We start from the raw sequence: 12,846 nt of genomic DNA on the forward strand, positions 1-12,846 counted from the left end.
CTGATGGCACTGACACAAAACAGGAGGAACATTAAAGAGGAAAACCAATTACCTCGCCCGCCCTTAGTTAAATGGAGCAAAAAATAGAAAGCTGCAGAGAGCACAGGCCTGTGCTGTGGGAGAGGCACCAAGAGCAAATGCTCACACCTGGAGAAACTTCTGCACGTGTGAGTAAGCAGCAAAGCCTCCCGGGTGAGTCTGTTTTTTTCCACTGCACTGCGACCTCTTTAGCAGAACAGCGTATGCTTGTTTGCAAAAATTTCAGACGGTTTCTGATGTGAGATTACTGGCCACCTACCATGTACGGTTACAATTGCGCATTTTGTTCTGAAATGCCCTCAGCACCTCCCTAAAGACCAAGGGAGAATTTAGTAGTTATGTCACTCATTAAAAAGTCACCATTTCTCTTCTGCAGCTTCCAAAACACTTAAAAAAAACCCCTCTCCCAGCATCAAAAATAAAGTTCTTTTTTTAAACTCACATTATCCTAAATTACTCCCAAGCCACAGCTCACCTCCCCTTGAAGTGGAAGCTGCATTTGTTCCATCTGGAGCAGGGAATGGGATGCTCCCACTCTCACAAGACAGCCTTGTGGAGGTTTCTCTAGTCATCCTACTGTATCAGCACACAAGGTCACAAGGCTCTGACAAAGGGTACCAGCCCTGGCCACCGTCATGGGGACATGTTGCTCCAGCCAAAGGGCTCGGTCCTACCTTGGCCTGAGGCTCACAATCTGCAAACAGCTCTTAGGGCGCAGGAAGACACTTCTGTATCACGTGCCCTCTGTCATCCCCATCCCAGGGGTGCCTGAGATGTGACATCAAGGGATAGAGGTGCTGCAGGAGGTGAAGAGAAGCTGACAAATTAATATATACTGTGATTAAGTTATAAAAAATGTACCCATCATTAACCAATTGACATGAGATAAATGCTTTCTGACCACCTGCAAAACGAGGGGATAGTTTTCAAGTTTTAGATCCTTCTGCATGACAAGGGGGAGACAGAAGATTAAGTGACACATTGTTTAGAAGCAGAGTGCTTACTTTGTATTTAACTAATAAATCAAGAAACTAAACAATTATAACTAACATCACCAATTATTTCTTAGTATAGATGTATTGCATGTAAAAATTTTCAAAAATTGTAATGCATATGTAACAATTACACAAATACAAGCAATGCAAGAGCATCCAGTCTTTGGAGCACTTATGGAGGATGACCCCCAGTGTTTCCCACTGCTGACAAAATTAAAATGCAGCTTAACAGTATAACTGGCCAGGAAGGCCAATGGCATCCTGGGGTGTATTAGAAGGGGGGTGGTTAGTAGATCGAGAGAGGTCCTCCTTCCCCTCTACTCCGCCCTGGTGAGACCACACCTGGAATATTGTGTCCAGTTCTGGGCCCCTCAGTTCAAGAAGGACAGGGAACTGCTGGAGAGGGTCCAGCGTAGGGCAACAAAGATGATGAAGGGAGTGGAGCATCTCCCTTATGAGGAAAGGCTGAGGGAGCTGGGTCTCTTTAGTTTGGAGAAGAGGAGACTAAGGGGGGACCTTATTAATGTTTATAAATATATAAAGGGTGAGTGTCACAAGGATGGAGCCAGGCTCTTCTCGGTGGCAAACAATGATAGGACAAGGGTAATGGGATCAAGCTGGAACACAAGAGGTTCCACTTAAATTTGAGAAGAAACTTCTTCTCAGTGAGGGTGACAGAGCACTGGAACAGGCTGCCCAGGGAGGTTGTGGAGTCTCCTTCTCTGGAGACATTCAAAACCCGCCTGGACATGTTCCTGTGCGACCTCATCTAAGTGTTCCTGCTCCAGCAGGGGGATTGGACTAGATGATCTTTTGAGGTCCCTTCCAATCCCAAACATACTGTGATACTGTAACTGACTCTGCTGTTAAGTTTATTCGTTTCAGAGAGCCACCAGCCGGGTGAGGATGCACGACCGAGCACCTTCCACGTGAAGTCAGCGCAGCTCCGGGTTAAGGCCCGTCTGACACGTCCCGGGTCGCTGCTTGACGCTCACCCCGACGCCGGGGCTCACAGACGCGGACTCCTTCAGCCCTTACACCCCCGCCATGGGCTCTACAGGCTCCGAGCCCCACCCGCACAGCTGCGCTCCGGGGTACAGCGCCAGCACCGCCCCGCCATCCCCCCTCGGCGGCGCGGCGGGGTGGGGCGGGCCCGGCCGCTACTAAAGGCGCTAGCACGGCAGTTGTTGCTGCTCCGGTGCTCTCGGGCGGTGTGTGGGACTATGGCGACCTACGTGCAGTTGAACACCGGCGCTAAGATGCCCATCCTGGGGCTGGGCACCTGGAAGGTAACGGGGTTGCTGGCGGTGGGAGGGCGGCTGCGGCCGGCGGTGCCGGGCCTGGCCCTCTGGACCTGCCCTGCCCGCTACCGCCGTGCGGGACGGGCGCGCTATCCCGGCCCCGCGCTGGGGCCGCAGGGAGTGCGGCCGGGGGCGGCCCGGCCCCTGCGGGCGCAGCTGTGATCGGCGGGGTCGGAGCTCGGCCTGGCTCGGGGCTCATCGCCACCGCTATCCTGGGCCCCAGCGCAGCGCTGCCGGTGGCACCGACATCGCAGCCGGGCCGCTGCCGTGGTTCCCGACTCGGAACGGCGATGCTGCTGCGGCGTTTGACACCGAGGCGTTTGCACGGCTGTAGGGCTCTGCCTCCAGGGGCGCGGGTCGCTGAGGCCCCTCCGCTGGGCTAAACCCCCTCCCGGCTGGCAGCTGCGGGGTCTTTTCTGCGAAGCGGTTTTGGGAAGCGAGGAGGCCTCGGCCTGGCTCTGGAGAACGGTCATGGTGTTGGAGCTCTCGCAGGGCTGTTGTGCTGAGCCCTGCGTGGGAGTGGGGTGGCAGAGGAACAGCTGGAGACTCCCTTTCAGTTTGAGAGGCTGCACTCAGGATGTATAGTAACTCAGGAATGCTGTAGGGGAAAACTCTGGTGGGTTTTGATGCTGTTGGTGTTTTTTGTTTTATTTTAATTGGGGGATTGCTTTGTGGGGGGGGACTTTATTAGAGTCATTTCAGTTGGAAGAGACCGTCAGGATCAAGTCCAACTGTAGCTGAACTCTAGCACTAAACCATGTCCCTGAGAACCTCATCTAAATGGCTTTTAAACACCTCCAGGGATGGTGGCTCAACCACTTCCCTGGGCAGCCTGTTCCAATGCCTGACAACCCTTTCCATGAAGAATTTTTCCCTAATATCCAATCTAAACCTCTCCTGGCACAACTTGAGGCCATTTCCTCGTGTCTTCTTACTTGGGAGAAGAGACAGACACCCTTGATGATACTATCTCCTGTTAGGTAGTTGTAGACAGCGATGAGGTCTCCCCTCAGTCTCCTTTTCTCCAGACTAAACAGCCCCAGTTCCCTCAGCTGCTCCTCATCAGGCTTGTGCTCCAGACCTTTCACCAGCTTCATTGCCCTCCTCTGTACACTCTGTAGTATCTCAATGTCCTTCTTGTGATGAGGAGGAAAAAGTTATTATATATATATATATATATATATATTGATTAGAGTTTCTTGGATGTTATTTTTTCAGTCCCCTCCAGGGAAAGTAACGGCTGCAGTGATGGCTGCCATTGATGCTGGGTACCGCCACTTTGATTGTGCTTATGTGTACCAAAATGAAAATGAAGTTGGGGACGGGATCCAGCAAAAAATCAAGGAAGGTGTTGTGAAACGAGAAGATCTCTTCATTGTCAGTAAGGTATGGATCTGGTGGTATAGGATCCCAAGAGACACCTGGTTTATTTCATAGTAACGCCCTACTTCTTTGCGTTTCCTACTCTGTGGTACATCATGGAACAATTCAGAACATAATTTAGGCGGCTCCTGAGACAAGCTTCCTATGTTGTCTCATCCTATGTGGAGAATTATTTAGAGTATGTACCACTGACATGGGCAATGCTTTGAATTTTTCCTGGCTTGAAGTTATGCTGTCCTTTTCCATGCAGCATCTGTGACGGTTTTTAAATGAAGTCTTAATTAGTGGAACTAGACTACATCTGCTGTCTGCCACAATGCCATTCAGTCGTGTGTGCTGCCAATGCCCTCAGTGTCATGGGCCAGCCTTCCTCACAGAGCAAGCCCTGTTTGAAGATCAGTAGGATGACCTAATTCCACATCACCTTCCAAAGGGGACAGGCACTCTCCTGACCAGGGCAGTAGGGTTCCAGGAGTTTTTAACTACAAAGTCACAGTGTGCCTTGGCTTTTTGTTTCTAGCTGTGGTGCACATTTCATGACAAGCCTCTGGTGAAGGGAGCCTGCCAGAAGACTCTTGCTGCCCTGAAGCTGGATTACCTGGATCTCTACCTCATCCACTGGCCTCTTGGTTTTAAGGTACAGTAACAGCAATGCATTTGGCTTTGTCTGTTGCAACTGGCAGCTTTGAAGAGCTATATGACACTAGAACCCAGTAATTGCCCCAGTTGACACAAATCATCATGTGTCTGTGCCAGCCTTCATCTGGTGCTCAGCTTTACTCTGGGCTTGTGATCCAGGCTACTGATCCCTACCTTTGTAGTTTCTGCTTGCACAGCATCCTCTGCCCTTTGGTCATGGAAGAAGTAGACTTTGAACTAGGGGTGGGTTTCCCTGCTGCAAGCATCAGTTATATTGCTCTTCTTTTCATTATTGCCTGTGTGTTCTACAAATCCAAAGTATGCTCAACTGACAATAACGTGCTTCCCTCTTTGTGGGAAGGAGGGCTGTGCTTTGCTGCCTGACAGAATTTTTGTCTGCATGTTACAGAATCACAGAACAAGATAATGTTTGTCTTCCATTTCTGTCTTTAATCACTGAGTCCTTTAATACAGTACAGATCGAACTGACCTTTGCTGTAGGGGCCTTAGTGTTCCACAGACCTTGGATTTCAAAAGGTGAAGCTTCTTAGTTCCTAACTCTTACTGACTGCATGCAAAGGAACGGATGTCTCGGTTTGAATATTTCAAAGCTTGGTCTTTCTGTTAGAGCCTGATCAAAATCTTCTTTCTAAGTGTTGCTTCTGAGAGCAACTTTTTCATAGCATCTGTATTTTTAAAATTAGTTTTGTATGGGCAGAAATATCAAAGTGAAAATGTGTTATGGTGTAATAAGGTATCAATAGGAAACAACTGGTTTTGAATGAAGTTGATACCTGGTATATAGTCCTAACTGGGATGCAGGCTGTATTAACATTCCCTATGCCAGCAACTTAAACAGTGAGTCTCCCCATTAAACACCTGTCAGCAGATCTGGTCCAATATTAACAGAACATGTTCCAGGTCTTTATTACACATTTTATTAAAACACTTCAATATGTTCATGTAAGAACTGTGTATTTTTGTAATGCTGAAAGTGAACTTGTAAGCTGGCTATAATTCTACAAGTGGAGAGTTATGTTTTACAATATGGATTTTGATGAGGCAGAAGACATAGTGTCCAGCGGAAGTACCTGTCCTTATTGGGATGGCTGTGCGCAAAAATGCTGTAATCCCATGTGAAAGCAAAAGACTGAAGAATGTGGATTATGAATATTAGTATTATCTAATGCATATGTAGATAATAAATATTAGTATGTCCTGCAGTAGGAGTTTGTAGTATCATGGTCTTCAGTTGGTGGTAGCCCAGCTTCCCATCAAGGAGTGATTCAAGCATTTTCTTTCTTACCAACAGGCAGGAGAGGAGCTGTTTCCCACAGATGACAAAGGCATGGCAATACCCAGCAACACAGATATTCTACATACATGGGAGGTAAGCTCAGTCACAGCAGAAGAATGTCTTCTGTCCTCAGCAGTCTCTGTTTTCATTACCTTCAGTGGTATAAATTGTCTCATGTATACTGAACTACTCAGAAGGACTCACTGGTACAGTAGTGTATTGTTGGGTATTATTATTTTCTACTTCTAACTTGCTGTGAATTTCCACAATCTCAAATAATGAGTCTTTGTACTTTGAAATGGGAGACATGGCACAAATATACTAGTGCTCTGGTCTTTTTCCTGAAACTTGAGCTCTGAAAATCTGAATGTTTATTCTGTTTCTCATGAAGGGAATAAGCTGTGTCAGGAAGAATGTGTTCTTCAGGCCCTGTCATGTATATGAGATGCTGACTTTGTGCTTCTTTCTTTTAGGCTATGGAAGAGCTGATGGATGCTGGTCTGGTAAAAGCCATTGGTATCTCCAACTTTAACCATGACCAGATTGAAAGAATCTTGAACAAGCCAGGACTGAAATACAAGCCTGCAAATAACCAGGTAAGCTGCAAAGTGACAGCAGGCAAAGGTTTTGGTGGTGTTTGTGTGGTGTGTTTTCTTTTCTTTTTTCAAAGAATTACTGAGATCTTAATATGAAATAAAGTTGTTGAAAGAGAGAAAGGAGTAGACATAGCATGTTCTTTCAGTCCCACCCTTTAACTACTTCTGAATGCACAAGGTGCTTTTTTTTATGGACTTTCTACTCTACTGTTTGGAAATCTGGCAAGGAGTGGATCCAAAATCCCTTTTTTGGGGGGGGTGTAGGGGAAGGATGGGAGAAATTCAGATGAACTTTAAGAACTTCCTTGAAGCAGAGCAAAACTTAATGCATATGTGAGGACCTAACAGAGAACTCGATAACCCTTTCACAACTCTTTTGTGGAGGAGTCAGTTCCTGTTGCTGGTGACTGAGAGGACTGAACATGCTTTATGGACTGCTTACAGACGCAATGATGGTTGGGAGAAAGGTGAAAATAGAGCTGCAACAGCACTTGGATAAAATCTTAAGAAAATTCAGATGGCAGGAGACCTTGGGAGGTAATCTGCTGTAATTCACAGCTCTGAGCAGTGTGAGCTGTGAAACCAAACCAGGTCGTGCAGGGCTTTATTCATCTTGAAAACTTGCAAGGATGGAGACTGCACAGCCTCTCTAGGCAGTGCGCTCCCCTGCCTGAGCCCCTGCCTTGGGTGTATGGGGAAGTGAGGGAGTCGTCTTACACCTGGTCTCAACCTGTCTTGTTTCAGCCTATGCCTGTTGTCTCTTTTCCTCCCATGTGCCACAGAAATGCTTGGTGTATCTTTGGATTACCTTTTAGGTATTGAATAGCTGCTACTAGGAGACCTGAAGCCTTCCCTTTTCCAAGCTGAACAAGCCTTATTCCCTCAGCCTTTCCCAATACAACAGGTTCATCACTCATCCTGGTGGCCCTCTGCTGAATTTGTGACAGCTTGTCAGTCTTTCTTCTATTGAGGGGGCTGGGGAGGGGGAAAACTGGACACAGTATTATAAAGGTGGTCTGGTGAGTGTTGTGTAGAGGTATATGATCACTTCCCACAGTTTACTGGCTGTGTTGCTGCTGCCAGGGCTCACTGCTGGCTCATGTTCAGCTCAGCCTAAAATGGCCCCCAGGTTGTTTCTGGCAGAGTTGCTTTACAGGTAGTCAGGCTCCAGCCTCTGTTACTGCCAGGGGCTTTTCTTTACCAGGTGAAGAGCTTTGTGTGCAGCTGTGTTGAATTTCATAAGGTTTTTGTTGGCCTGTTCTTGCTGCCTGAGTGGGTCTCTTCGAAGTTGCAGCCCTGCCCTTGAGTGTATTGACTGATCCTCCCCCAGTTTGGCATCACCTGCAAATTTCACAAGATTATAGCCTGGTGCAAGTTGTTGAAGAGGACAGGTTGCAGGGTAGACACTTGTGGGATCTATCTAAACTTGTCTGTGGCTTTTGAAGGACTGCAGTCTCAATTATTGATACCTGGTTACAAGAACTGGTTAATTTATTGTGGCAGCTTGAGCGTATGTACTAAAAGGGATTTTTAACACCTTTCTTCAGAAAGCTAATAGGATTGTTCTCTGGAAGGTTTTTCAAGGTAAAACTGAAACATTCTGACAAGTACAAACTTGATAATTCTCTAGTGTGTATTTTCATTATCGGTCCCAGTGTACTTTTAGGATACTCGATATAAGTTACCCTTGTCTCTTGCATAGAGGTCACTGACCTTATCTCTCACATTTGCAAATGTTCTCAAACTAATTAATCAAGTTAAGCTCAGAGCAGTGGGTCTTTGGTCCCTGTCCTTCAAAACTTACTGCTTCTGAAGAAATGCTTGCAAGCCTGAAAGCTGGTCTGTTATTAACACTTAACAGTTGGCCTGATAGTGATAGTGCTTTCTGCAAACACTTTGTCTGTGTAGATATTTCATGCATAAGCCAGTAACCCCCTATATTTGATGTCATTCCCATTATCAACTTGAATGCAGTCAGTGTTCCCATTGGCAAGGTAGTAATTACATTATAGTGATACAAGTACTTAGTTCAGTAAGGAAATGACTCTTCAGTACTTCATCATTATCACACAGTGTTGATTGCACTAGTTTAAAAGACTTGTTCAAACATACATCATAGGCTTTTCACTCTGGTCCAAACATAAGACTAGCTAATGTAGCTCAAAGTTTTTCAACTTGAGTGCTGGTGGATGGCTTTCCCTTGTTTACATCAGATGAATTCTATCTTTTTGAATAGTTGAGAAAATAACCAGGTGATCTGTTACTCTTGAGTAGTTGTGTTTCTGGAGCTGCTGAAGCAAAATAAATATGTATAATCTGTCAAAAAAAATTGGGTTATGTCTTCTGTTGTCTAATATTCTAACATGCCCCGGAAGGGAAACAGCCATGCATGCTTCTGATAACATCAAGCAGCTAGAACCACAAATAAAGTACTCAAGGCTGTAAACTGATCCCATGTCTTGCACTCTCTTGCTCCCTCCACCTACCAGTAGCACACATTTCCAAGGGCTTCCCTCAGAATGCAGCAGCAGGCTCCAGAAAGCTCCAATTACAGTGTAGTTAAAAAGGCTCTTCATGTTGCCTGCTGAAAGAAAAGTAGTGCTCCATGGTGTGAAACTATCCTGAAAGTCCCTCTGTGCAGAGTATCAAATAATCATGTTCATTCACTGTCTCCTGACACATGAATAATTCCTGTTTCATACAGCAAATATATGCATTATCTTGCCAGAATACAGATACACTGTTAAGGACTCTGTATTCTGTGATTTAGATATTCATGTGGAAGTCCATGGTAAGTACACATGCATATATAAAAAGTCTGTAATGAACAGTAAGATGAAGGTCTAAAATCTGTTGCAGTTTACAGACTAGAGACATTCTGTGTGAGTACTGACACAAAGCAAATAAAAATGAATTAAACAATACTGGTATCGAAGTTCATATGATAGTTGTAAAAACTGGAGAGAGAGCTAGAGAACTTTGTATTTTACTGGTTTGTTATCCTATTGTTTTGATTTTTACAGTTCTGTTGGGTGCATTTTATGGAACTGTCCCATTTAAGCAATTATGTAGCTGCTGATCACATATGTTAGAGATTATATGGATGAGCAAAGGTTAAAGGAGTGGTGTTGCAGCCCTTGGATCCTTCACTGCAAGAACTACTACCAGTAGTAGAAACGGGATGGTCGCATCCAGAAAATAAAGGCTGCATAATACTGCACAGAGACTAAGAACAAAAACCAACCTTTGATTTGATTTAAAATTCATACCTAAAATATGTTAAAACAGTTAAGTAACTGTCAGTCTTTGTACTCTTATGTTGGCAGATTGAATGTCATCCATACCTTACCCAGGAGAAGCTGATCAAGTACTGTCAATCCAAAGGGATTGCTGTGACAGCATACAGTCCCCTTGGCTCTCCCGACAGACCATGGTGAGATTCCTTTGCAAGGGAGCTGATGTGGATTATGCTTGGAAACTAGTGCACCATTAATTATTCATCTAGATACAGGTCTTTGCTAGGTTAGATCTATGGAGGTTTCTTGCCACTGACCTTCTTCCCTCTGTGTAGGGCTACACCAGAGGATCCTTCCCTTCTGGATGACCCCAAGATCAAAGAGATTGCAGCCAAGCACAACAAAACCCCAGCACAGGTATGTAGCTGCTGGATGGTGGGTACCCCTTCTTGTAACACAGGACAGCTAATGTAAAGGACAGGCTGGCTCTTTGTTTCCTGTCGACTGTGGTGCTCTTCTGCAGTGTTAAGTAGCAGCACAAGTATGTTTACTATGTGACCTTCAGTGCATGCTTGTAAGGGCTCTCTGATTGTCAAAAAGGAACGTTTTCTTGACCTGTCTTTGGATGCTGTGATGTTTCAATCTTCTTATTTCAAGTTCTGTTGCAGAGAAGTGAACCCTTCCTTGTAAAGTCTGATAAAAGCCTAGGAGGGAAAGAAAGGAACTGAGTATCACTTTCCTATCACTGATAGGAAAGGATGTGTTCTCTGTGGGGCTCCACCGCTTCTGTATTTGCACTTTAGAAAGTGCTGCTTAGAATTCCAGTACAACTTAAAATACAGCTCTGCAGAAATTGGTTAATTCTGCTGAATTGTACAGTTTACAGCAAACAACTTGTATCAGGTTCTGCTTGCCACAGAACAAAAGCTGTTCTCTGAGACTTGGTGGTGTGCCTCTTGCAGGTTCTCATTCGGTTCCACATCCAGAGAAATGTGATTGTGATTCCTAAGTCTGTCACACCACAGCGCATTGTGGAGAACTTCAAGGTGAGTAAGGACAAGTGACCTGAGTGTGTGTGGCATGTTAAGGGACAGCATGCCTTCCCCTTACAGAGTGAGCAGTGATCCTTTCTCACCCTTGCCGAGTCCTCCTCAAGCAAAAAGGAAAAATGAGAAAGGATCACTGCTACACAGGCTGCCCAGGGAAGTGGTTGAGTTGCCATCCCTGGAGGTGTTTAAAAGGTGTGTAGATGAGGTTCCTAGGGACGTGGTTTAGAGGTAGACTTGACAGTGCTGAGCTAATGGTTGAACTTGGTGATCTTAAATGTCTTTTCCAACCAAAACAACTCTATGATTCTATGACTGGGCTTTTTTCTCTGTATGTTTACTTCCAGTCTAGTGAGGGCTAAACTTAAGGTTACAGTTGGAGAGCAGGAGTGAGTAAAGCTTTTGCAAACAGTGTTCTGGTGATCTTAGCAGTCACGTTATGTGATGCTTCCTGTTCTGTGTCATGTGGATGAACCAGCTGGCGCAGCTTGTTGGGAGCCTGAGTGCAGTAGCACAACACAAGGCTTATGCAGAGCAAGGACCATTAAGAAAATAGTCCTGGTGTCCTTAAACCATGTTGCTTCTCTTGATTCAGTGATCCTTGACTGAAAGTATTAGGGTTTTGGAGGACACTTAGTTATGTTAGGTGGAATATGAAAGTATTCTAGATGTTCCTCTGTAATACAACTCTCACAAATGGAGGGTGGAGGCTTTTTGCAACATGGAGTGCTCTCCAAGCTGCATAAAACAACTTGCACATGTAACTCCAACTTGAGATTTTTAATTTATTTTTTTTCAATTCCTCCCTCTCCCCAACTCCAGCTAGTGTGGTTTCAGAAATCCAGAGAGCTGCCTTTTTCCTTTTCCTCTTTTATGAAGCAGTCATTTCTTCTAACAAGCATCCTTATACTGTGGACTTGTTCCTTAATTTTGTAAATTTGCTTACAATCTCTGGTTTGTTCAGAAACCTGATTTCTAGCTGGTTTTCTTTTTAGGTATTTGACTTTGAATTGACTAAAGAGGAGATGGCAACTATTCTCAACTTTAATAGAAACTGGAGAGCCTGTGCTCTGACCATGTAAGTGACAACTTTTTTTCAAGCTGTTATCAGCATGTCATACTTATGAAGTTATAGATACTAGGCTTGGTTGAAATTCAGGATGTGCAAACTCAATTTCCAAAGGGGTCATCCTCAAAACAACTTTTCAGAGTAAGATTTTAAATGTTCATGTTATAAATCAAATCATGTTGAGCATAAAGCGAACTTCATGTTCACTTTCAGTTCAATCTCCAAGGAACTTTTTGTAGCTGGAATTGCAACAGGAGGCTTTATTATTCATGAGAAATGAGTGTGATACAGGCTCATTCTTGATTAATTTTGTTTGTGGAAATTATCTTGTCTTTCTGCCATAACCCCTACGTATATTACGAAAACTGACTGTATGTTCTTCAGGAGAGATTGGGAAAGTGGGTAGATGTTCAAAAAGTAATATAAAGTTTTGCAACTTGGAAGCCTAAAGCCAGGTATGAAATCTTTGTGGGAAGGCTGCAAGAAAGATTTACCTGGCAGTAAACAGTGAAACCTTCAATTAGTTGTTTACAAAGCCTTGGGGTTGCCATATGCGGGGACAGGAGCTGAGCTTGATGATCTTTTTCAGACATGAGATAATCTTTCCTTTTTGATTTCCTTCAGGTGCAAAAATCACAAGGACTACCCTTTTCATGCAGAATACTGAAGAAAGTTTCCTGCTTTTCTCCAGACTTCTTGGATGTTTCTGCTGTTGCCTATGAGTTGTCTACATAGCTTCCTCACTGCATCAGAGCCTCCTTTTTTTTTCTGTTTCCCCCCCAAAGATATGCAGTATATGTACTCGATGGCTTTGCATTGTTTTCTTTTTTGGAAGAAGGAAATACTAAAATGGTTCTGAAGAGCACTCTGTGTGGACTAGTAGATTGTCTTTGACAAACTGCATGTCTGGAACTGGTAAGCAGAAAATGTTGAGAAAGTTTGAACTAGCAGCGGCTTTTATTTTGGAGTACTGTGAACTGGAGCTAGTGATTGTGTCTGGAGGACCAGGATGTTGCAGATTTTACATAATTAACGTGAGGTCTGCATGTTTTTCTGATTACTTTTGGGTTTGGTTTTGTTTCTTTTTGTAGCACTCCATGCTTTTTCCTGTAATTGGAAGTTAAAGTTGATTCCTAAGTACAGCAGTTTCTACATGGGTAGCACTTTGAAAAGTCTATAGGTCCCGGTTTCTTGGTGATACAAAAGCTGGTTTTGCTTATAATAAAATGTCACTTCATTACTGTG

At 44.4% G+C, this 12,846-nt stretch overlaps 1 protein-coding gene across 1 annotated transcript; it reads left to right on the forward strand.

Moving 5' to 3' along the window:
- Nucleotides 1-2,158: 2,158 nt before the first annotated feature.
- On the forward strand, nt 2,159-12,846 carry LOC309435257 (aldo-keto reductase family 1 member B1-like). Its single transcript, XM_082043304.1, has 10 exons — nt 2,159-2,323; nt 3,554-3,721; nt 4,239-4,355; nt 5,670-5,747; nt 6,128-6,250; nt 9,577-9,683; nt 9,822-9,903; nt 10,449-10,532; nt 11,528-11,610; nt 12,226-12,846. The coding sequence occupies exons 1-10, from the start codon at nt 2,258-2,260 to the stop codon at nt 12,266-12,268; spliced, it is 951 nt and encodes a 316-aa protein (XP_081899430.1). The 5' UTR covers nt 2,159-2,257; the 3' UTR covers nt 12,269-12,846.

The sequence above is a fragment of the Streptopelia decaocto genome (genome assembly GCF_964273445.1).
Source record: "Streptopelia decaocto genome assembly, chromosome: 1".
In the NCBI taxonomy this organism is placed as follows: domain Eukaryota; kingdom Metazoa; phylum Chordata; class Aves; order Columbiformes; family Columbidae; genus Streptopelia; species Streptopelia decaocto.

Bases quoted from the DNA above. Each gene is read 5' to 3' on its own strand.
- LOC309435257 (XM_082043304.1), top strand. From the start codon at position 2,258: ATGGCGACCTACGTGCAGTTGAACACCGGCGCTAAGATGCCCATCCTG. The intron at 4,356-5,669 runs GTACAGTAACAG...TCTTACCAACAG, and splicing joins ACTGGCCTCTTGGTTTTAAG to GCAGGAGAGGAGCTGTTTCC. The intron at 5,748-6,127 runs GTAAGCTCAGTC...TCTTTCTTTTAG, and splicing joins ATATTCTACATACATGGGAG to GCTATGGAAGAGCTGATGGA.